Source organism: Cnephaeus nilssonii, assembly GCF_951640355.1.
Source record: "Cnephaeus nilssonii genome assembly, chromosome: 4".
Classification (NCBI taxonomy): domain Eukaryota; kingdom Metazoa; phylum Chordata; class Mammalia; order Chiroptera; family Vespertilionidae; genus Cnephaeus; species Cnephaeus nilssonii.
Genome location: NC_137075.1, coordinates 107,997,929 through 108,023,437, shown reverse-complemented (window position 1 = coordinate 108,023,437; position 25,509 = coordinate 107,997,929). Strand labels below are relative to the sequence as shown.

Below are 25,509 nucleotides of genomic sequence, written 5' to 3'. Positions count from 1 at the left end.
GAGAGAGAAACAGCAATGATGCGAGAGAACCAGGCGGCCTCCTGCACGCCCCCTACTGGGGATTGGAACCCGGGCACAGCCCCAAGGGGAATTGAACCTCAACCTCCTGGTTCACAGGTCGAAGCTCAACCACTGGGCACACTGGCTGGCTAGCGCACACATATTTAGAACACGGCTAAGTTTTATATATGTAACGACCCATGCAATAAGCCGGGTTTGCCTAACCAAGACACAGAATGTTCCTGCCTCCCCAGAGGGCCCCTCGCCCGCACCCCTTCCAGTTCATAATCCCCCCAAGAAACCCCTCCTCTGACCTCCAACACCAAAGACGGTCTGGCTCGCTCTTTAAGATTGAGGCACAATTACAAGTGGTTTGCACTGCTCCTAAGTGTACAGCGGGGACGGCTACTCACAGGCCCCCCGCGAAGCCACCGCCCCACATGCTCCTGTGCTCGCAGCCCCGGAGCCTCCCTCTGCCCCTTCCAGCCGAGGCCGCTGTTCATTCCCATCTCCGTGGTTTCCGTCTCCAACCCTTTACCTGCCGCCCCATGGGCTCCATCCACGTCGCTGCCCTGGCCCTGCAGGAGCCCCCTCCCTCTCCCGGGTCAGGGCGTCCACAGCCCCGCACCCTGGCTCCCAGCCTCACCCACCCCAGGGCCTGGGTGGTCGCCCACGAGTCCCGGGCGGCCCTCGTCTCCCGATGCCCCGGGCCTGTCTGGGGGGGGCTGTCCATCACCCTCCTCCCCGTCACCCCAATGAGCCAGCAACCTCAGTACAACCGGCGGCCCCCTGGGAACCGGGCTGGAGACGGACAGCGGCCGCTTCCTACCAGACTGCCGCCCGAGACGGGTGTTTGCGGGAGGGGTGCGGGGGGCAGTGGAACCGGCCGTGGCCGCGGCGCGGGCATCGCGAATGCGCCGGGCGCGGTCCCGGCCTCGGCCTCCCGTCCGTCAGCTCGGAGCCGGGCCGGCGTGGCCAAGGGCCGCTCCGAGCTCGGACGTCCCGCCGCCGAGGCGACCGGAGCTGGAGCTGCGGCTGCGGGGCGGCCCCGGCGGCGCGGAGCGTCAGCGTCGGGCTCCCCGGCCTGGGACCCCGCCAGCCGGTCCGCGGGGCGCTCGCGCCTGCGCACGCGTCGGCGCCGCAATCTCGGCGGCGCCCAGGCTCCCGCCCGCCCCGCCCGCCTTCCCGGCATCCCGCCTCCCTACGGCGAGCGGCGAGGCCCGATCCCGCCGGGAGCCTGCAGCCTGCAGCCTGCAGCCGGGACGCGGGGCGGGGCGGCGCGCTGAGGTCAGCGCGGCGACGGCCGGCCCCGCCGTGGTTGGCTGCGCCCGCCTGGCCGCGCCTGGTTGGCTGCGGGCCGCGGGGCTGGGCCGCCGGGTCGGGGCCGGGTCGGGCTGGGGCGCCGGCCGGGCTCGCGCAGCGCTCGGGTCCGCGTCGCTCCGGGGCCGGCGGGGAGGGCGCGGCCGCGGGCGGGGCTGAGGGGCGCGGGCGGGGCGGGCCGCGCCGGGCGGAGAGGGCGGCGGCGCCGAGGGGAGGAGACCGGCCCATGGACCCGCGGGGCCCGGCGCCCCAGACGCTTCGCCACCGGGACCGAGCCCAAGATGTCGGCCTAGGCCGGGGCGCGACGACGCGCGCGGGGCGGCGACGAGGCGCTGCCGGGGCTCGCGGCCGCCGCGTCCCCGAGGGCTCGCCCTGACGGGCTGCCGAGCGGGCGGCGAGCGGCGGGCGCGTGGGGAGCGGGCCGCGCGGCACCATGTCGGCCAAGGTGCGGCTCAAGAAGCTGGAGCAGCTGCTGCTCGACGGGCCCCGGCGCCACGAGAGCGCCCTGAGCGTGGAGACGCTGCTCGACGTGCTGGTCTGCCTGTACACCGAGTGCAGCCACTCGGCCCTGCGCCGCGACAAGTACGTGGCCGAGTTCCTCGAGTGGGGTAAGTGCGCGCGGGCCGGCCCCGGCCCCTGCGGCCCGTGCGGCGCGCCCTCTCCGCACCCTGCCGCCGCCTCCACGCAGCCCTCCGGCTTCCGCCCCCCCCCCCCCCCCCGCCGCCCCATCCCTCTCGGGTCGCTCCCGGCGCGCGGGTCCCTGCGCGGCTCTCGGTCCCTCCCTGCGCTCCTCGGCCTTCGCACATCCGCGTTCGGCCGGCCCGCCCCCTCATCCTGCCCCCGGGAGGGAGCCACATCCTCCGTCCCTCCCCCACCCCTCGCCGGGCCAGCGCCCCTGCCGCTTCCTAGATCCACCCTGGAGTCTGGATATCATTTCCTGCAGCACTGCCTGGATATCCGCCCCCGCCCCCCGCGGTGGGGTCCGGGATCGGCGTCCAGTGCCTCCCCCCCCCCCCCCCCCCGAGTGTGCTCGGTACATCCGCCTCCCGCTCCGCCCGTGGGCCCCCGCCCCGCGTGCATCTCCTAGGTGACAGCCGGCCTGCAGCCCCTTCGCTGTCGCTCCTCCACGGGAGCTGGAGGCGGAGAGCCGTGTTTTGTGCACACCGTGCCAGAGCGCGTTGGTTCGTTCCTTGGTGCTGGCGCCAGACCCTTGCCATATTTTGGGGGTAGTTGGAATGTCAGTACGTGGGAGTCACTCAACTTCCTTCAGCTGACCTTTCCATGCCTTCTCCGCTTCATGCAGGGATCTGTGGTGCTGTAGTCGTTGGTCACCTGACCGGTTATGGGGCATAAATTTATTGGGGCATACATGTGATTCAGCCATTTAATGATCCTCAGAATCCGGAAGACAGTGAAAACCCTTTGGCTTCCCCTTCTGCTAACGGGGGCGTCTTGTCAAGACCCTCAGACTCACCTAGAACGAGCTGGTGGGAAGACCCGGCCTGTGCTGTGTGCAGGCCGCACCCATGAGAATCCTGGCCTTGGGTCCTTTGTGTCATCGGGCTAGGTAGGACATGCAGTGCGCACCAGTAATTTCTAATCTAATCTCGGATCAAGCTGCTGTTTACATGAGGAAACAAGCGAATGTAATAAGGCCTCCTGCTCTGCCAAAATGGTAACCGGTTTTGGAATTGTGTCCACAAGTTAAAGCTCAGGTTGCCATGTTCTTTACAGGGCTTGCCAGGGTTTTTTGCTCCTGAGGGAAATGTTGACATGATGTCCTGTGAGAACAGCGGCGGGAGGAGGCCCGGGCCCTCAGGGCCGCCTGTCATGCTGTGTTTCCGTGGGGACCCCCGGCCTTGGTTGCATGCCGTATAAGGGAAAGGGAGTGTTCGCTTTCTGGGGTCCTTTATCAGTGACCTGATTTCCAGCTGAGCAACTTACCGGCTTCACAGTTAATTTGAAAGTGAGATCTTTGGTGCCTGTTACGTCTCAGCCTTCTGAATATTGTATTGGCCATTCCTTTCTGAGCGTTTCATCTTGAAATCCAGTTCCACAATCAGGTTCAACCCAGCACAGCCTATGAGTAATAGGATGATTGAAGGGAGGAGCAGAGGGAAGGTTTTAGCTGGTGAGGTGTGGACCAGCTGGCCTGGGGCCTGGGGACCGGGCTGTGCCTGGACTGGGGTTCGTCCCTGTGGAGCAGTGGTCCTGGTGCAGGCCCCTCCCCACCAGGCGGGTCAGCCCCCCTGTGAGCGGTGGGCTTCGCGGGAGGAGGCTCTCCCAGCATGCGTTTAGGTCTTCCAGATCTGAACAGGAGCTATGTGCTATGAAGGCAGAAATATTTTCAAAATTGTATCCTGGCCCTTTGGGAGTTATAATCTATACTAGAGGCCCGGTGCAAAAAATTAGTGCCCTTGGGGGGGGGGGTCCCCTCAGCCCAGCCTGTGCCCTCTCGCAGTCTGGGAGCCCTCCAGGGATGTCCTACTGACGGCTTAGGCCTGCTCCCCGCACTGCTGTGCTCGGCTGAGGGGCGCTCCCCCTGTGGGAGCACACTGACCACCAGGAGCAGCTCCTGTGTTGAGCGTCTGCCCCCTGGTGGTTAGTGTGCACCATAGCAACTGGCCGTTCCACCGTTCAGTTGATTTGTATATTAGCCTTTTATTATATAGGATTATTATATAGGATATATAAAAGGCTAATATGCTAAGTGTCCCTCCGCCCATCTGATGGGTTCTACGATGCGTACTGACCACTAGGGGGCAGACACTTAATGTAGGAGCTGCCGAGCTGTAGTGACTTGGCAGCAACGGTTCTTGGGTGACACACCCTGAAACCAGAAAGGAGGGAGCCTGATTCCTTGTGGGGCTGCATGATTCCACCTTCGGAATGGAATCATGTTGTTGCTGGGGCAATGTCGGCCCCGAATCTGGTTTACTGCACATTTGGGTTTGCATTCCACATCCTGTATGACAGCAACTTTGCAGAGTGCCCTCTCGCACTCTGGGACCCCTCGGGGGATGTTGGAGAGTCAGTTTCGGCCCGATCCCCACAGGCCAGGCTGTGGGACCCCACTTGTGGAGGGACCCCGCTCACTCTGCAGATGCTGGGGAGGGACCACTGGAGGTTGGCGAGGTGTGTCCATCTCGCCCAGTCCCACCCCGCCGGCCACCTTCTAATTAATTTTCTTTCAGTGTGCACAAATCCATGCAGCAGGTCGCTAGTTATTAATAAATTACATTACCCTCAGAACTTAATTCACACGGAAGTGTAAACTTGAAGTTACACAGAGAAAGAATGGACTTAAATTTAAGGTGGCATTTTAATGAAATACTAATATGTTTTATGAATAGTACTGAGCCTCCTGTATGTTAACATATGCGCCACTGTAACTGCAGTGGTGTGTTAGTAGTACGATGTGCGTGCAGTCATTATTTATTGTTATTGGGATGCCTGGTGATTGAGATTGGAAGGCAAAGAATGGTCTTTTTAACAGAATTCTTTGTGGAGCATTATCAGGCACCCTAATTCCCTCTGCTCAGGAAGCTAGTGTAGGCTCTCAGCTGTGGATGGTTGGGTTTTTGGAGTCACACTGTGTGTGGTGTTTGAAACCTTGGCTGGGTTGTGTCCTGTCATGCAGAGGGCCAATCCTTTCCCACCTTCCAAATCTTGCTAGTTGTCAAAGGACAATTATGTGGAATTCTTGAAACTTAATGAAGAAAAATAGCTGACTCAGCTCAGACTTGGAGACTTATGGGGAAATCTGAAAAGTATCTATACTAATAAAAGGGTAATATGCTAATTAGACCGGATAGACCGGACATCTTCCAGATGTCCTTTTGGACAAAGCCACGGTGGTGGGGGCTGAGGCAGAGGTGGTTAGAGGCGATCAGGCCAGCAGGGGAGAGCAGTTAGGGGCATCAGGCAGGCAGGCAGAGAGGTTAGGGGTGATCAGGCAGGCTGGCAGAGGTGGTTAGGGGCAATCAGGCAGGCAGGGGAGCAGTTAGGGGCATCAGGCAGGCAGGCAGAGTGGTTAGGGGTGATCAGGCAGGCAGAGTGGTGAGGGGCCAGTGGTCCCGGATTGTGACCAGGCCGGCAGTCGGACATCCCCTGAGGGGTCCCGGATTGGAGAGGGTGTAGGCCGGGCTGAGGGACCTCCCTCCCCTGCACGAATTTCGTGCACTGGGCCTCTAGTAGGTAATAAAGTTGTTACCTTTAAAAGAAGACCGCCTCTGGCTCTTGTTTTCTTATTTCCACAGTGTTGCATGGGGAGAGTCATCCTGGCTTCATTGCAGGTTTTTGTCTTTAGTTTTCCTTTCATTGTGTTTATAGTTTGATTAGTTTCCTCTATTAAATCACGGGCCTTAATTAAAAGTTGGACCTGTCCTGCTTTGCATGTGTATTTTTAAGCTATTTCTTAATGCATATTTGATACTGTTTGAAGCAGAGCACACGAGACACTGAAATTTCAGCACATGAACAGCAACAAATACGGACAGCTAAAATGAGGTGTTCTTTCATCTGTCATATGGAGATGCTTTTGCAGTGTGAAACACGCAACACCACTTAAGTATCATGGCCCGTGCTACATCGGGATGGAGCTGCTGTCTGGCATTGGGTGCACCACAGCGGCCCTCTGCACGGTCCCCACGCCGCAGACGGGGCGGGGGGGTCTAGGGCTCGCGGCTGTGTAGCCACACCTGGTGGAGGCCGACCTGGGCCTGGGCTGCCCGGTGCCCGGTCCGGGGCATCTCCTCTCCTCCTGACGTACTTTCTCTATAAGGAATTTTAAACGTTCTCCTTTGTGATTTCCCCGTATGATTGCAGCGGTGCCTTCTCAGAGCTCTCCCCTTCGATGTGGAGTTGCGGATCTGTCATTGTGGGGATGGATGCTCAGCGCTAGTGTGAGTGGGATGACTAGCAAACAGTCAATTCAGGCTTCACAGATGGTGCTAGGCATCTCAGGATTCATTCTAATCTGAGTGGTTTCTCCAGCTAGGGCGGTTGCTCATGGGAACACTTTTTTTTACAACTTTTTAAAATCCTTACCCAAGGATATGCTTTTTATTGATTCTATTTAGAGAGAGGGAGAGAGAGAGGGAGAGAGAGAGAGAACCATTGTGCAAGAGAGAAATATCAATTGGTTGCCCCCATACACACCCGACTGGGAATCAAACCCACGACCCTTCAGTGCACTGGACGATGTTCCGACCACCTCAGTTACACTGGCCAAGGCTCTTTAAGTAACAGATTTGAGAGGCAGGTCTTTTGAATAATAAGATATAAGTTGTAGGGAAATGTTGGGATTGCGTAATAAAAGTTAGGCTAACATAATTTAGGTTTTATTAACAGCTGTTTAAAGTGCATGCGATGGGACAACTCAAACTGCCTAACGTTAGCATGCGGGCTTTCCCTCTTCTCTCCGAAAACCTCCTTCGTCGACAGACTTGGAAGTGGGCAGCGGTGTCTGTGCTAAAGCCAGACCTCCAGTAAACACTGAAGTTGGGGTGATTTGTTCTCACGTTAGGGCACCACCAAGTGGGCAGCCTGAAAAGCTGAGACGGTCAGCGAATTGCTCTCCAGCAAAATAATGCGCCTGGTAGAACCCGCACCCCTGCCTTGGCAGGCTGCCCCTGCCGCCGCCCGCCCGCTGCTGCAGCCCGCGATGTCCTCAGAGGTCCCTCCTGTCTGCTGACGGCGATGACGACGGTGAACACATGAGCAAACAAGACTGTTAATTCCAAACTATATTAAGTACGGCCAAACGATTGAATGCTTTTCTCGGTAAAGAGGCAGAGTATCTGTTGAGACTAATAAATAAGGATCTTGCTGGAAGAGACCAAATATGGATTTTTTAGCCTTTTTAAAAATCAAAGCGGGATTAAATAAAATTAAAGGAAATTTAGAAAGAATTGAGAAAAGCAATAATCCTGTAATCACATCACCCTAACCCCCATAACATAGCACAACACTGTTTAGTCCCTGTCCCCAGTTTAACTTGGATTCTTACATTCTTAGAGTGTTCCAGAATGACAGTATGTTAAAGTTATCTTAAATGTGTGTGAAAATGGATTGAGAGGAAAATACACATTCCTTAAATGTAAAATCCTAAGTGTTTTGACAATGTGAAATATATATATATATTTAAAATCTACAGAGGAACAACTTTTTTTTTCTTCTTTTTTTAAAATATATTTTATTGATTTTTTACAGAGAGGAAGAGAGAGGGATAGAGAGTTAGAAACATCGATCAGCTGCCTCCTGCACACCCCCTACTGGGGATGTGCCCGCAACCAAGGTATATGCCCTTGACCGGAATCGAACCTGGGACCCTTGAGTCCGCAGGCCAACGCTCTATCCACTGAGCCAAACCGGTTTCGGCAGAGGAACAACTTTTAAAAAAGATACTGGGGGGATCAGTGGGGGAAAAAGAGACATGTAATACTTTAAACAAAAAAAAGATACTACCTAGGAAATAAAAGTTACACTGGAGTCTACAGGATGATTTCAGACAATCTGTGTATTAGGTTTTGACTGGTAGGTAAATTTTATTGACTGCCAGATGCTGGCAACAGAATTGTTTTTAGATTAAAGCTTTGCCAAAAAGGATATTTATATAATAGAAGACTTTGGATTTTGTTATCCTTAGGAAAAAATTAGAAATTCAAAGGGAAATTTAAATTGAATTAAATCTTAAAAATTGATTGATTGATTTGAGAGAGAGAGAGAGAGAGACATTGATTCATTGTTCCACTTCTCTGCACTCATTGGCTGATTCTTATACGTGCTCTGACTAGGGACTGAACCCGCAATCTTGGCGTATCAGGACGACACTCTGAACCAACTGAGCTACCAGGCCAGGGCTCATAAATTTCAGTTCAATTTATCCTGTTTTAAAGCTTCTTGGAGAATGGAGAATGTGGAACTTCGTTTTTCTTAGGTGATTCTCACACCATTGGGACGGTGATGGTCTCTCTAGCCTCCAAAATTGCAGAGGCAGGGGTTTGAAAACTTAGGAATTGGAGTGGTGACATGTCTGCCTTCTACCCCACCCCCGCTCTCCCTCGGGTAAACTCAGACTCTGGCCGTGTTCCGGAATCATTTCTAAGCAAGCAGCCCCTAGCCAGGGTTCCTTTTCTCCACTGGACCATGGTCAGCCTGGGCCTCTTTGCTGGCACCTGCTTTGAAATATCTCCGTTTTGTTTTAGCCTTTTCTTTCCGTTTTCATGATCACTGGCCTAGGCGAAGCTCTCAAGCCCCAGACCTAAAGGAACGCTTTCCTCGCGCAGATTTAAATGCCTCTGCCAGGGCTGTCTTCAACACTGCTTTAATGCCATCACCTCCCCCTTTTCACACACCTCCACATCACCTCCCCCTTTTCACACACCTCCACATCAACTCCCCCTTTTCACACACCTCCACATCAACTCCCCCTTTTCACACACCTCCACATCACCTCCCCCTTTTCACACACCTCCACATCACCTCCCCCTTTTCACACACCTCCACATCACCTCCCCCTTTTCACACACCTCCACACGACCTCATGTGCTGTTGCTTTTCACCCCCTTCCCCACAACCTGTGCCCCAAACACACATCCCTTCCTCTCTCTCCTTTTCCCAAATATAAGGTTGTATAACGATTTTGGTTTAAACTGATATTCATTGCTTATGTTGCTGTCATTAGGTGGATCTTAGGAAAGACGGGGTTTTTGTTTTTATCGGAATGAGTTCTCTTCCCTTTAGCTGGATGCCAGTGCACCGCCATGAATGTAGTCCCAGGTGTTTCGATGGGACTCCCCAGGCAACCTGGCCCCCGAGTGGTCTCTCACTTTCACTTTCCACCCATGCAGAGCCTGCTGTTTTCCTGGCCTTCTAAGCTGCTGCTTGGCCATCCCCGAGGCTGGCTTCTTTCCTGCGGGACCTGGTGTGTCTCTGCTGAAGTCCCCTTTCCGCAGTTCATGTCTTCCTCCTGTGGGTGACGTATGTCTTCTAGTGGTTTCCTGAGAAAGTGTTCAGAGATCAGTTTTGTGAGACCTCGCCTGTCTAAATGCCTTTCCTTGGCTCACACTGAATGACAGTTTGCCTGAGTATTGAATTCCAGGTGAGAAACCAGTGTTCCTCACAAGTTTGAAAGCATCACTCCATTGCTGTCCACCTTCCAGATTTGGTCATGAGAAGCCTGAGACCTGGTGACTCCCACGCCTCTGTGGGGCTTGTTTCTTCCCTGAAGCTCGCACGCCCTTCTCTTTGTTCCTGGAGCTCCTTGGTGGGGGGCGGGGCTTTGGGCGGGGACACTGGGGTCCTTCAGATTTGGGAAACTTTTCTGATTATTTCTTGATCATCACTTCTCTGATTTCTCCATTCTAGCCTTCTTGATCTCCTATTATTCAGATGTTGGACCTTCTAGCTAATTTCCTTTTCTCCTACTCTCCTCCATTCATTATATTTTTGTTTTGATTTTTCCGGGAGAGGCCCTCAACTTTATCTTCTAGTTCTTATATTGAGTTTTTATTTCTGCCATCATATGTTTCATTTCTAAGTGCTTTTGTCCTCAGTATTTCTTTCTTTTCAATGTTCTTATTGATTGTAGAGAGAGGGAGAGAGATAGAAACATCAAAGAGAAAAATGTGAACATTGATTGGCGGCCTCTGACATGTCTCCTACTGGAGGTCGCTCCCACAACCCGGCTGGGCCCTGACCCCGGTGACCTCCCGGTGCCTGGGTCAGCACTCCACCACTGAATCACACTGGCCAGGCTTTCTTTCTGTAACATCCTGTTTTGTTTCATGAAGGCAATGCCTTTTCTGAACATTTCTCCTTGTTTATAATTTGTTATTGATTGATGTACACACATTTATACTCTATAGGCAATTTCTGTTTCCTGTGTTGTCGCTGTTCTTCTGAGTCCTTTTCTCCTCTTTTCCACGTTGGCCTTTGTCTTTGATGTCTGAAGCCTTTGTCTAAACGTCTGGTGACTGTTGGCTGTCTTTCATGACCATGAGTGGGCTGATTGGACATTCTTTGTGCGTGGACAAGTGTTAAATGTTGTCTCACCTCGAGGAGACAGGATGGGACCTTGCCAGTTTGAGGGGCGAGCGCCAGAAGTCGCTAAAGTAATTCTTTGTCTTGGGCTTGTCAGTCTCGCCAGAGAGGGGTTTCTCTCTCCGGCCTGGGTGCTGAGGGGTAGTGTGGTCCGCGCCAGCGGCCAGCTTTCTGGGAGGGGGTGCGTGATGTGGAGGGCGGAGGAGGTCTGGGCATTGCTGCTGCTGCAGGCTGGGGTCGTGCGTGCTTTCTGCCCGTTACTGTTTAGGCCCCAGAGAGCCCGGCTGCCGCTGAGTTCTGACATGGGCCCTGCCTCTCACACTGCTAGCTCCCAGTGTCTAGCTGTGCCTCGCACCGCTCAAAATTAAGTTGGCATTCCTGGTGTGCTGTCATCTGTCATCCACTCATTCAAGTGCTTCTTAAGGACTGAGAGGCACTGTGGTGGCGAATGGACTCCAGAAGGGAGAATGCAGCCGAGGAGAGGGCGAAGCAGAGCGCCTTGCTCCGGCTCGGTATCTGCGGCGCTCAGGAGCCGGAGGCTGCGTTTAGTGGGGGTTCGGCCGGGTGTTCTGTTCGCTGTACCTAACGGGGAGGTGCCCCAGGTTTTATCCCGGTTTTCATCTCTGTAACGGCCGAGTGTAGAGCTCCCAGGTCTTTGATTTGGAGGTACTGCCGTGTCTACGCTTGTTCATTGGAAATATCCCTCCACCAGGAGGAGGAGGACATGGGAATAGGGCGGGCAAGCTTTTCTCTAGTGACGGCAGGACGTGGAAAGGGAGGGAGAGGGAGGAAGGGCCAGGGTGTGAAGGAGGGGAGTGACAGGATGGCTGCTCTGAAGGCAGATCAGAGGTGCCTGGACAGGGCTTCCTGGGTTCGGAGGAGGCCGGGCGGCTGGGGGGTCGGGTGATGTCTGTGCCTGTGCACACGCGCAGTGTGGGGATGTCGTAAGGGGGTTGTGACGCGTGTGGGAACTTCTCTCCCTTGAAGTGATGTGGAGCTGAGTCTGAGGCTCCAGAGCTTTGGGTGTGCGGGAAGAATCGCTCATTTAAAATAAAGTGCAAGGTAAGCAGCCGAAACCGGTTTGGCTCAGTGGATAGAGCGTCGGCCTGCGGACTGAAGGGTCCCAGGTTCGGTTCCGGTCAAGGGCATGTACCTTGGTTGCGGGCACATCCCCAGTAGGAGGTGTGCAGGAGGCAGCTGATCGATGTTTCTAACTCTCTATCCCTTTCTCTTCCTCTCTGTGAAAAATCAATAAAATATATTATTAAAAAAATACATATGTTTTTTAAAATAAAATAAAATAAAATAAAATAAAGCGCAGGGTAAGCAATGTTCTTGCCACTCATAATTTTCTAAAAACACAGATGGATGAAATGAAAGGTAAATGACCTCCTTAACCGGACACGCTCACTGCATTTGAAGGCTGTTGCTCAGTTGTACTTTATCCCCGTTCCCCTCATTTTGTTTAAAAACTTTAAATCGGGCTGAGTTTATTTCTTTAACCTATACATTATTTTAACTTGAAATAGCATTTGTGTTGATTCTTCGCTATCCAGAAAGATGTTGCTTTCATAATTAATGTGTGTGCAGCAGTCCTTAAAAAATAATTTTGCAGCTCTTTCACAAATGGGCTTATTTCTTATCTAACCCAGTATTTGAAATTAGGTTGTTGAAAGTCTTGACATTTTGATAATCTTGTGAAATAATATGTTAAGAGGGTTATTGAATAAAAATAAGTTGTCAGCAATATTTGAGAGAAACGTAAATTGAATTATACAGCTAATTGATTATTTTAATGAAAAAGAAAGGTTTCTTTGCCATTTTCTTTTCTTTTTTAAAAAAAATATATTTTATTGATTTTATTACAGAGAGGAAGAGAGAGGGATAGAGAGTTAGAAACATCGATGAGAGAGAAACATCGATCAGCTGCCTCTTGCACACCCCCTACTGGGCAGGTGCCCGCAACCAAGGTACATGCCCTTGACCGGAATCGAACCTGGGACCTTTCAGTCCGCAGACCGACGCTCTATCCACTGAGCCAAACCGGTTTCGGCTCTTTGCCATTTTCAATTACCAAATGATTTCTACTATTTATTTACTTATTTTTGGTAGTAGCTTTATTGAGACATAAGCCATATATAATTTACCTGTTTAAATTGGATAATTCGGTGGTTTTAGTGTATAGTTGAGCAGCCACCTCCACTGTTTAATTCCAGAACATTTTCATCACCTCAGGAAAACCCCTGTACCCTTTAGCTATCACCCCAACTCCTTCCTCCCCAGCCCTCAGCAGCCACTAATCTACTTTTATTTTTTCTTTTAATCTACTTTTATATAGTTGCCTATTTTGGATATTTCCTATAAATGGAATCATATAATACGTGATCTTTTGTGCCTGGATTGTTTTCACTTAGCATAATGTTTTCAAGGCTATATCTGTATTTCATTCCTTTTTATTGCTCACGTAGGGGCTCAGTGCACGAATTCGTGCACCTTGAAAGGAACTGTGGGCCGTGAGGCTGCACTGGGCACAGCGGCAGGTTTCGGCCCATCCTCTGTACCCCCGCCCGGCCCCTCCAACCGTGGCCCCCGGCCCCCGTCTGCCGGCAGCCCTGCTCCCCCGTGCTAATGGCACCGGCCGCACTTGCACCTGCTGACGGCACGGAGCGATTGGGGCCATTCCAGCAGCGGGGGCCAGCGGGGCCGGTGCCATCAGTAGTGTGAGTGGTGGCTGCCAGCCCCGATCGCCCCTCAGGAGCGGGGAGGTGGAGAAGCCCTCAGGGGCGATTGGGGCTGGCCGCTGCCGCTTGCACCTGCTGACTGCACCGAGTGATCTGGGCTGGCGCCGGGCACTGGCAGCAGGTGCGAGTGGTGGCTCCGGTGCTGGCAGCGGGTGCAAGCACCGGGCGGGACTGTGGCATGTGGGAGCAAAGAATTTTCAGTAACCACCAGAGGCTCGCCCCAATGACAGCGACAGGCGTCCCACCTTGGTCTGGCGCCCCTGCTCACCTGCTCCACCATCCCACCATGTTCAATGCCCTCCATGTTCTGCGCTCTGCCGCCTGCTGCCAACGCCTGCCATGTTCTGTGCGTGCCCTCTGGTGGTCAGTGCACGTCATATCGGCCGGTGGTTTGGTTGTTCCGCTGTTCAGTCTATTTGCGTATTAGCCTTTTATTATATAGGATAATATTCTGTTACATGGGTAGTCCACATTTTGTTCGTCTATTCATCAGTTGATGAACATTTGGGTTGTTCCTACCTTTTGTTTATTATGACTAATGCCGCTACGGACATTAATGTGCAAGTTCTGTTCATGGCGTCTGAGTTCATTTTCCTTGGGTGTGTACCTGGGAGGTGCTAGGTCGTTCATGGTGAGCATTCTGAGGATGGTTCCCATGGCGCTCTCCCAGGTCAGCACATCAGGGCCACCAGCAGCTGCTTCCTGTTCGTCTTTTTCGTCTTGTCAGTGTGTGTGGAGATGGGAGTGGCTGGGTTTGCCTTCCTTAAGGCCAGTGCTGTTGAGCATCTTTTCTTGTGTTTACTGGTCATTTGTATATCATTGTAGAAACGTCTGTTATTCCTTGGTTCATTTTTTATGTTGTCGTTTTGTTGAGTTCTAAGAGTTCCTTATATATTCTGGATACAACCTTTATCAGTCGTGTGATTTGCAAATATTTTCTCTTGTTCTCGGCGTTTCTCAATGGTTTCCTTTGAAGCAAAAAGTTTTTAACGAAGTCCAGTTAAATTTTTTGTTGTTGTTTTAATTGTCATAGCTAAGAATACATTGCCAAACCAAGGTCACAAAGGTTTATACCTATGTTTTATTTTAAGATTTTATAGTTTCTCTTTTACATTTAGGTCTGTGATCCATGTTGAGTCCATTTTTATTTTATTTGTTTATTTTTAAAATATATTTTATTGATTTTTTACAGATAAGGAAGGGAGAGGGATAGAGAGTTAGAAACATCAATGGGAGAGAAACATTGATCTGCCTCCTGCACACCCCCCACTGGGGATATGCCTGCAACCAAGGTACATGCCCTTGACCGGAATCGAACCCGGGACCCTTCAGTCCGCAGGCTGACGCTCTATCCACTGAGCCAAACTAGTTAGGGCTATTTTGTTTTTTAAAATATATTTTTATTGATTTAAGAGAGGAAGGGAAAGGGAGAAAGAGAAACATCAATGATGAGAGGGAATCACTGATTAGCTGCCTCCTGCAGGCCCCCTACTGGGGACTGAGTCCTAAACCCAGTCATGTGCCCTTGACCGGAATTGAACCTGGGACCCTTTAGTCCTCGGGTCTACGCTCTGTCCACTGAGCCAAACTGGCTAGGGCGAGTCCATTTTTATATATGGGGTGAGATAGGGAGGCCACGTTCACTCTTTGCATGTGGGTATTCGGTTGTTCAGCACCATATGTTGAAGAGACTGCTCTTTCCCCAGTGAATAGCCTTGGCATCCTTGTCAAAATCAATTGACCACATATGTATATGGCTTCTTTCTGGATGCTAATAATTTTTCGTTTTCCTGATTTATTTGTTTCTTTTGGTGTCAGTTCTTTGCTTACCTTGGAACTTTTTCTACAAGTGGTTTTCCTTCTTTTTAATATATATTTTTATTGATTTCAGAGAGGAAGGAAGTGGGGGAGAGAGGTAGAAACATCAATGATGAGAGAGGGTCATTGATCGGCTGCTTCCTGCATACCCCACACTGGAGATCGAGCCCGCAACCGGGCATGTGCCCTGACTGGGAATCAAACCGTGATTGTATTGCAAGTTTAATGAGGCTTAAAATATTATATTTATTATCTGAGAAAAATATTCTCCAGTAAAATGAACTTTAAATATTTTAAAACGAAGTCTGGTGTGGAGAACTGTAACTACTTTTTCACTTCCCCCAAAGTGTTCTCCGGCGCCGCCTTTGAAAGGGAGGCTCTAGGTAAACATTTAGCAATAAGAGCCGGAGCTACGCCTCGCACAAGCAGAGTCCAAAGTCCTGCTGGCGCGGTGTCTAATCAGACCCGGGACACGGAGCAGTTATGCTGAGTGCTGAAACCATTAGTCACGTCAGCCCCGCAGCGTTTGTTCAGATTTTACCAGCTCGTAAACTGCTTTATGACCCGAAGGAATGCCAGCAGTAAACCAACTCGTAACCAGTGCCCTGGCCCGTGGCAGGCTTCCGCGCCCAGATACGCGTCGGGGAGGAAAACTACTGTGCGGCTGGGATGAGAGCTGGTAGCGTTTGGAGTCCGTCTCCCTGCTTAGTGTTTGGGAAAGGAAACTCATTTTTCAAAAATGTTTTTCGTGCCCTCGGCTATCCTCCTCCATTTAGCTATGAAGTAGCGGTGACCTCAGGCATGAAAATGGCCTGCCCTTTCTTGGAGTGGCGTGACGTTTTCCTATGTTGATACTCTTTTTTTTTTTATTATTGATTTCAGAGAGGAAGGGAGAGGGAGAGATAGAAACATCAATGATGAGAGAGAATCATTGATTGGCTGCTTCCTGCACGCCTCCTACTGGGAATCAAGCCCGCAACCCGGGCATGTGCCCTTGGCTGGAATCGAACCTGGGACCTTTCAGTCCACAGGCCGACGCTCTACCCACTGAGCCAAACCAGCTAGGGCCTATGTTGATACTGTTTATTTTTGTAATCAGTCCCCTGTAAAGTGATAACAATTTCTTGTTATAAATTTTTAACTTTTTGATGATAGGGAGTTTCAAACACATGAAAAGTAAGAGAGTAGCATAATGAACCCCCTCCCCTGTTTCTTTTCTTTCTTTTTTTTTTTTTGAACCCCCTGTTTCAATCACCTGTTTCAACAGTTGCCAAATCATGGTCAGCCTTGCTTCATTTTTTACCCCCCTTCTCCCCAAGAAGGGTTGTTTTGAGACAACTCCTCGCCATTGTCATCTCATTTGTAAAGGTTTCCATATACACTGCAAGAAAACGGGCTTTCTTTCACAACACAGCCGGAATTTATGACATTAAAACCCACAGTACAATCAGTAGTCATGGTTTAAATTTCCCCTTTTTGTCGTTGTTTTTCCTCGATTTGTTCTCCGGGAGCCAAAACAAAGTGCACGTGGCATTGGGGTTGAGCCACCTCATTCTCCTCTCACCCACTGCTCCTTCCCCCTCTTTGTGCGTTTACTGTGGAAGGAGCCCGGCCACTTTCCTGTCCTGCTTATACCGTGTCCTTATTTCTAGCGTTTTCCTGACAGGACAGATTGGGCCTTTAATAAATCCTTCCTATACTTTTGGCCCAGGATACTTTTTTGGGGAAGAGAGCTATCTGGGGGTGTAATTATTGTAAAAAACTAGGTATTTCTTACTTCATTTGAGATGTAATTTTACACACTGGTGAGGTGTTGCCTGTCAGGGCAGGACTTGCTTAAGGTCCAGAGTGGGCTGGTGCCTGCCGCTGTGGCGGGGTCAGTGGTTCCTGTTCCAGGCGGCGGTGCCGGGCTGGGAGGTCGGGCATCACCTCCCTTCCTCTCCCAGCATCAGCCCAGCTTCCTCCTGGAGCCCCGGGGCTGATTCACCCCCGCCCCCTCCCCCACCCCCACCCCCGCCCCCGCGTTTCCCGGACTGGCTGCTGTCCCTCCTCCGCACCCAGCACTCAGGACCCTCACTGGGCTGCCCCCGCCCCCCCATGACTGCGACCTCTCAGCCTCCTGAGCCACTGTCACCTCCCTGGCCCGTTGCTGCGAAGCTGCAGGGCTCGGACCCGGGCTCGGGTCGGTGCGTGTGGACCTGTGGGAAGTGTCCTCGTAGGGAAGTCGCAGGCGTTCTCCGTGTTCTGCTCACACGGGCTGGCGTGTTGTCTGTGCTGAGGAAGTGGGGCGCCGCGGGGACCTCAGACGGCCTGGACAGCAGAGGGGCAGGAGGAGTGACAGGTGGCCCCTCACCAGTCCTTCGTGTCCGGAGAGTCACCGGCTGCTCTGAGCCGGGGGCGTCCTGGGCGACCTTGTCCCAGGCTCGGGGGACCCAGGCTTCTGAGCGTTTCTTGGGCAAACACATCCTGTGGGGCGGGGCCCCCTGTGGCCGCCTGGCTGTTCGCTGGAGACCCGGGGACTGACACCGTGAGGACTTTAAAATGGGATCTTATGCCTTTTAGGTTTTCAGTTGAACTTGAGAGAGAGGAGGCAGGCTTGTCCACATCAGGGCGGGGCCCCGCCGGCCTGTGGCCGCTCTCCCCTCTCCGCAGGTCCAGCTCCGCCGGGCGGGGTGGCTCCCTGCTGGGGGCACCCGGGCCTCGAGCTCCCTGTGGGTGTGGGGAAGGCATTCTGGAACGCTCGTGGCAGCGCCAGCCTCTCCGTGTTCCGGAAGGGCGGGGTTGGGCAGAAGGAGCTCTGACCGCCGAGGCGCACAGACGCCGCCTTCCCAGAGCCGTCCTGTTTGAGGCGGTAAACGTTTGCCAGCCGGTCAGTGACGGGGCATTGATCTGGGGAGCTCTTGTCATTGCCTGATGAGCGGAGCCCATCTCTGGCCAATGTGGGAAGAGGACCCGCTGACCAACCACAGGGAACCAGAGTGACCCTGACGTCTTCCTTAGAATCGGCTTCCTTCCTGTTCATTGATGACCTGACTGTGTGGACGGAAGATAAAGGCCCAGGAGGGCCCCAGCTGGCGGCTCGGTGGGTTAGCATCGTCCCAAGCGCTGAGAGCTCACCGATTGGGTTCCCGGTCAGGGCACAGGCCGGGTTGTGGGCTTGATCCCTAGCAGGGGGCGTGCAGGAGGCAGCCGATCCATGTTTCTCTCTCATGGATGTTTCTTTCTCTTTAAAAAAAAAAAGGGGGGGGTGGGGAACCCAGGAAAAAACCCTTCTTCTCGTCTTCGTGTCTGCGTGATTTTTTGTGTGTGTTTCATTTCCTTTATGCTCACATTTTTATGTTACTGAAAAAATACTGAGCACAGAGGGTTTGCTTTCGTATTTTAAAAGAAGGCCCTGGCTGGTTTGGCTCAGTGGATAAGAGTGTCGGCCTGCGGACCGAAAGGTCCCGGGTTCGATTCCAGTCAAGGGCATGTACCTTGGTTGCAGGCACATCCCCAGTGGGGGGTGTGCAGGAGGCAGCTGATCGATGTTTCTCTCTCATCGATGTTTCTAACTCTCTATCCCTCTCCCTTCCTCTCTGTAAAAAATCAATAAAAAAAATATATATTTTTTAAAAAAAGGACCTCAGAAATGCACAGGTTGGTTCCGTTGGAGAATGTGACGTACCATTGAATGCGGACCGTGGGGCCTCCAGTTGAGTGAAGCCCGTGACCACATCCAAACTCTTTCTGCTCCTCAGACAACTTGATAAGCCTTTTTCAAAACACACACACACAGAAAGCAAAACTAGACTCTTCTGTACACTCATAAGCCTTGTAACGAGGCCGTGTCCACCTCGGCCTCGGCGGCCGTCGCGGGCCTCGGAGCAGCGGCCCCCGTCGGGCGTGTCCCTGAGGGTGGCGCTGGGTTCTTTTCTGCGCTCAGAACCACGGCCTCGACCGTCACTGAGAGCGACTGCGAGTCTCACTCTCACGTGAAAGCTCTTCCCTCCACACTCACACCGGGCCCTGGGCCGCAGTCCAGCCTTTCTCGGTACCGCGGGTGTCGGGCCTGGAAGTGGGTTCTAGAAGACTCGGATAAGTTGGTAGACTCCGGTTTGTTTTTCTCCCGGAGACACTTACTCCCTGTGGGAAACACGCTTGTCACGGAGTACAGGGAACGCTCGACGGCAGTTTGGACGAGAGAGGGTTGCCCACCAGAACGTTGCCCGCGGCCGGTGCCGGGGGTGGGTCCCTGTCTGGCCCGCGGTGGTGAAGGCTGAGGAAGTGGTTGCTGCCGCCGGTGGGACTCGCGGGCCTCAGTGCGGGCTGGATCGTTTCTTATTCCCTGGCATAGTTTTGTTCTAGTGTTTTCCAGCTCAGTATGTTTGGAAATAAACGGCAATCCTGTTGAACAAGAATTCCACGGCCTGTGTTCAGGTAGGAGAGTGTGATGTGCACAGCCGGGGCCCGGAATATAGGGAGGGGTGGCGGAAAGCCTTCTGGGAGCAGGGGGATGTGCCCCCGAACGGTCCGTGTCTGAGCGCTCTGGGCTCCCGGGCTGGGCCGGGAGCGGCCTCGTAAGAGCCTAAGGGCCGGTGGAAGGACGAGCTGTGGCCGGGCGGCCGCCGGGCGAGGATGGAGGTGTGGGCTGCGGGACGGCCCGCCCCCGGACGGGTGTGTGTCCTGTGAGGACGGAGGTGTGGGCTGCGGGACGGGTGTGTGTCCTGTGAGGACGGAGGTGTGGGCTGCGGGACGGGTGTGTGTCCTGTGAGGACGGAGGTGTGGGCTGCGGGACGGGTGTGTGTCCTGTGAGGACGGAGGTGTGGGCTGCGGGACGGGTGTGTGTCCTGTGAGGACGGAGGTGTGGGCTGCGGGACGGGCCGCCCTCAGACGGGTGTGTGTCCTGTGAGGACGGAGGTGTGGGCTGCGGGACGGCCCGCCCTCAGACGGGTGTGTGTCCTGTGAGGACGGAGGTGTGGGCTGTGGGACGGGCCGCCCTCAGACGGGTGTGTGTCCTGTGAGGACGGAGGTGTGGGCTGCGGGACGGGCCGCCCTCAGACGGGTGTGTGTCCTGTGGCCCGTTCCTGTGGGGAAGGGGTGGGGGGGCGTGGAGCACAGTGTTCCCGTGACCAGTGCTGATCTCAGCGTGACCCCTGGCTCTGCGCGTGGACACAGCGCGCCCTCGCTCACGGTTGCGTCCACTGTCCATTTGATCCTCCCGACGAGCCTCAATCGCAGGGTTGTCCCTCTTCACCGAGGAAACGCGCTCGGATCAGGCATTTTGCAACAGGAGCAGGGCGGCGGCGGCGGGCCCCGAGCCTGCCTCCGCCAGTGTGTCCGTTGCTTCGTTTCAGCAATTTCTTTAAGTGCCCTTCATGCCTTCTGAATAAATTCATGCCTTCTGAATAAATTCATACCTTCTGAATAAATTCATGAGAGAATCATGTGCCGACCGGGCTCTGTTGTGACCTCCTCCTCCCTCCTCACGTATGACCCCTTCCTTGACTAGCAAGCCCTGTTGTGACACGTATCACTGATGAGCTGTTTTCAGTTTATTGTTATTTTTAAGTGTACAGTTCAGTTATTTTTAGAACATTCAGAGTTGTGCTGCCATTACTACTGTCTGATTCCAGAACATTTGTCCACCCTCCAGGATACCCCAGACCCGTTAGCAGTCACTCCCCGGCCCTGCCCAGCCCCTGGCGACCACTAGTCTACTTCCCGTCTCTATGGGTTTGCTGTTCTGGACATTTCTTAGAAACGGAATTACACAGTATGTGGTCTTTTGTGATTGGCTTCTTTCACTTGACACGTTTGTAGCATGTATCAGTGTTTTCTTTTATGGCTTCAGAATAGTGCAGGTTTTGCTTACCCATTTGTCCGTGGGTGGACGTTGGGTGGTTTCTGGTTTGGGCTGCTGTGAATAGCGCCGCCATGAACACCTGTGGACAAGCTTTGCGCAGATGTACGTTTCACTTCTGCTGGGTCTGCGCCCAGGAGTGGCGTCGCAGAGTCAGGTACCGCCGTTCAGCGTTGGAGCAACGGCTCGACTGTTTCCCGCCAGGCCTCATCCCCGTTTCTCCAGCTCTTTGCCAACACGTGGTACTTGTCCTCGTTATTCCAGGCACCCTAGTGGGTGTGAGGTGGCGTCTCCTGTGGTTTTGATGTGCATTTCTGTGTGGCTGATGATACTGACCATCTTTTCATGTGCTTATTGGCTGTTTGTGTATCTTTGGGGAAATGTCTATGCAGATCCTTTTGATGCCAGAGGAGGTATTGGGCCAGGTTTCTCCGACACGAGTGGGGATGAGGAGGAGGTTCTTGGCCGCCACTGAAATAAGCATTTTCAGACGTCCACGGGAGGGGGGAGGGGGGAGGTTTATTGGCGTGGAGTTACAGTTCCTGGGTTCCGCGGTCCCCTGCCCCTCAAGCCAGTCCAGCTGGAAAGGGTGCAGCTGGGCTCCTGCAGAGCCAGAAGCAAGACCAGTGTCCATTACTATTATTCTGTTCCATGTTGCAGCCGCATGTGGTTCAGCGTTCCGGCCAGATGAAGTGTGTTAGTTCATGTGTGGAGTCCAACACGGCCGTGCGCCACGTGGGCACGGGGCGGGGGGGGGGGCATCGCCTGCCACAGGAGCCCCACCAGGGAGAGGAGAAGAGAGCTGCCATGTGGGACGTTTCAGTGCCAGGTTTCGCGTGTTTGCACTGGCCACGCCCACCTTGGCCACGGGTTCACTTTCAGGTGTGATTGACAGACAAGCACCTTCCCACGTCACTCAGACCTTTCCTGGGCAATGGGTCTAAATTGCCTCAGTCTCGTCCCTTCCCCTGTCGGTCAGTGGGAGCAGCCGTGGAGGTGTTCCGTGCACCTGGCACAGCGGTGTGAGTGACACGTCTGCGTTATTGTCTCCCCTTTCACTCCTTTCTGGTTAAGCAGTAACCAGGTTATTGCAATGGCATCACTTAGCCCATTTTTTCATTGCGTTCTCTTTTTATTAGTGAGTTGTAAGAGTTTTTATATATTTTGGATACAAGTCCCTTATCAGATATATGAATTAGCACATTTCTTTCTTCATTCTGTGGCTTATCATTTCTTTTTTTTTATTATTGATGGATGACTCCAACCAACTGAGCCACACTGGTCAGGCTGATGAAGTCCAATTAAAAATTATTTTCTTGCTTGTGCTTTTGGTTTCATATTTAAGAGTCTCTTCTTTGCCTAACCCAAGGCCACAAAGATTTATACCTGCATTTTCTTCTGAGAGTTTTGTAGTTTAACTCTTTTATGTCTTCGATTCGTTTTGAGTTAATGTGTGTATGTGGTGTGGGGAGGGTCCGTGTTTACTCCTTTGCATGTAGATTCAGTGTCCCAGCGCCGTTTGAGCTGCTCTCCCCGCTGGGTGTCTCGCAGCAGTGCCTTCCTGCGCGCTTCCTACCGTGGAGCCCTGCGTGTTCCCCTTCCGGTTTCCTCCGCCTCGCACCGTGTCCTGAGTTCATTGGTCATACCTGCAGCAGGAGTCCATTTTTTTGTTGCTGGTGGTTTCCCATTGCGTGAATTCTTCTGTTCGTGAACAACTTGGGTTGCAATTGGTTGTTGGCAGTTAGAATAAAGCTGCTCTGAGCATTCTTGCATCATAACTGGGTCATAGGCACACATATGCTAGCTTAAGAGCTACAGACGTAAATGGGGGTGGGGGCATGATAGCTATTCTGTGTCGAGGAGAGTGGGAGATGGTTTCCTTGGTGACCAGTTTTCAAAGAATCGGAGTGACCATCTGAGCTGGCCTGGAGCTAAGGTGGTGCTGGCGCCCCCGGGAGTTAGACGCAGCGCTGTTTTGCTGAGTGAAAACACAGGCTTGGTAACGTGCTGCCTACTCGACGATTACGTCAAGACAGCGAGGACAGTAAGTGGAGTTAAGTTTTTCCCTGTCTTTTAAAACGGAAAAAAAAAAAATCCTCTCGATTGACTTTATTGGAGTGACATTGGTTTACTAAAATTACATAGGTTTTAAGTGTCAAATGGACCGTTGTTCATGTTTTAAGAAGTGTGAAGAATCACGTGTGGGGAAGAAAGATCCGTAACCAGGAATAAAATACCAAGCGCTTATGTGAACTTGGGCTTTGTGTTTTCTCCGTTTGCTTATTTATCAGAAGCAGGCAGCACTGTGCTGCAGGTTTTAGAGATTGTTAGGGCATCCCTGACACATGGCGGTGTTCAGAAATTAGCACGGGTGGGTTTAATGTTTTTCTGTGTTTTTTTAAAATATTTTAATTGATTTTTTTACAGAGAGGAAGGGAGAGGAATAGAGAGAAACATCGATGAGAGAGAAACATTGATCAGCTGCCTCTTGCACACCCCCTACTGGGGATGTGCCCGCAACCAAGGTACATGCCCTTGACTGGAATCGAACCTGAGACCCTTCAGTCTGCAGGCCGACACTCTATCCACTGAGCCAAACCGGTCAGGGCTAATGTTTTATCAAATACTAGAGGCCTGGTGCACAAAATTCGTGCATGGGGTGGAGGTCTCCTCAGCCTGGCCTGTACCCTCTCCAATCTGGGACCCCTCGGGGGATGTCTGACTGCCGGCCTGGTCGCCCCCAACTGCCCCCCCTGCTGACCTTGTTGCCCCCAACTGCCCCGCTGCCAGCCTGGTCGCCCCTCACAGCACCCCCCTCCCCCCCCCCCCCCCCCCCCCCGCCGGCCTGGTTGCCCCACGCAGCCTGCTGTTCAGTCATTTGGTCGTCCCTCACTAACCCCCCTGCCAGCCTGGTTGTAGACAGCCATCTTGTGAGGGCATGAGGGTTAATTTGCATATTGCCTCTTTATTATCTAGAATTTGGGGTGGAAGAGAGTAAAGGAAATTTAAAGTACATTAAGTCCTAACTAGTCAACAGGTTCTATGACTTTAAGCAAAACAACGTGTAATGAAACCACTTTCCCATAAGCTAATGTATATGACAGGATTCCTATGGCATCTCATCAATGCTCTGAGGAAACAGTATCGTCCAAGGACCTGCTGTTTAAGGCCAGACCTCCCTTCTCACGTCTCTTCAATGGGACCATGTCACACATGTGAACTAATCATAACAGGAAGTGGGTGGATAGTATTTGGTTGCTAAAAATGCCCCCAAATTACTGATCCCTGAAATTAACCCTTTGCACTCACTTGCTTTTTTCTCGATTCCTTTATTCTACTCGGGATTTAATTTTTTAAATACCCCAGATTATACAAAGCGTGGCAGTAGAATAAAAAACTGGAGTTTCGCCGAAACCGGTTTGGCTCAGTGGATAGAGCGTCGGCCTGCAGACTCAAGGGTCCCAGGTTCGATTCCGGTCAAGGGCATGTACCTTGGTTGCGGGCACATCCCCAGTGGGGGGTGTGCAAGAGGCAGCTGATCGATGTTTCTCTCTCATTGATGTTTCTAACTCTCTATCCCTCTCTCTTCCTCTCTGTAAAAAATCAATAAAATATATTTAAAAAAACAAAAACAAAAGAAAACTGGAGTTTCTTTTCATACAAACTTATTTATTTGGATTTTTTTATATTTCAAATTATTGATACATTCAAAGAGTAATTTTAATCTCGACATCCGAGTGCAAAAGGTTAAGTTGCCTTCCTTGAGTGTATTAATTTGCTGGTGTTTTGCAAACTTCTTACTTTCTAGAGTTGCTCTCCCGCCCTGCTTAGTTGTGGCTGCCTTGCTTATTAAGTAGGTACCGTTTTATCAGCGCCCTGTGCTGTAAGTCTGCGATTAGTGTCTGCTAGAAACCAGCGACCAGTCTCAGACTCCGAGGCGGGAGCTGGAAGGGTAAGGTAGGACCCATTCTGACAGGAGCCCCTTTCTGACCTTCCGTCTCAGACAGGCGAACCCCGAGGCATCCTGGGAGGAAGGGGTGTTGGCATTCTCTTCCTCGTTGCTCACGTCCTCCCGCCCGGCTCTCAGTATGAGAGCGTCCCCGTCTCTGGGACGGCCTACGGCCGAGGCTTTGTGCGGGGATGCAGTGAGGCTCTTCCTTGATTTCGCATCCTGCTGCAGGCCCGCCCTGAGCTCATTTCCTGTGTCCTCTGGCTGGTGATGGGCCGGGCGTCCGCCCTCAGTGTGGGTCATGCGGGGTCCTGCCCAGCTGACCCTCGGCGTCATCCGGAACCCGAGGGGGCCCAGCACAGTGTACTGCCTTTTGTCTTCAGAGCAGCTGAACAGAGTGCCGAGGGTCAAGTTGGTCAGTTACTAAGATTCTTAGATGCGTATCTTATTAGCGAGTCAGATTTGGAATTAGAAAACCATCTCTAGCATGACGTAGCATGACGTAGCGTGGCGTGGCGTGGCGTGGCGTGGCGTGGCGCTGCACTGCTGAACTTGCCAAAAGCCGCTCGTGTGACTGGTTGGTCTGAACTGCCTTGGTCTGGCTGCCGTGGAATCTGTACCACCAAACTGGGATTACGTGTAGGTAATCCCAGTAGCTGATTTGATAAAGCGGTCTGTATGCTTATCAATGTATTTTCTTTATCAAAATTACAGTTTTTACTCAGAATTCAGTAGAGAATGATCAGAAAAACTAAAGAGAAACCAGTGAGTAACATCACTGTGGTCTGCTCCCC

The 25,509-nt window shown here is 52.5% G+C and overlaps 1 protein-coding gene across 1 annotated transcript in view; it reads left to right on the top strand.

The window, feature by feature from the left end:
• Positions 1–1,477: 1,477 nt before the first annotated feature.
• The window catches only part of CDC42BPB (CDC42 binding protein kinase beta), an 81,967-nt gene continuing 57,935 nt past the window's right edge, over positions 1,478–25,509 (top strand). Inside the window, exon 1 of the mRNA XM_079769430.1 lies at positions 1,478–1,928. Within this exon, the coding sequence (XP_079625556.1) occupies positions 1,754–1,928 (175 nt within the window). The 5' untranslated portion in view covers positions 1,478–1,753. The remainder of the gene's footprint in view (positions 1,929–25,509) is intronic.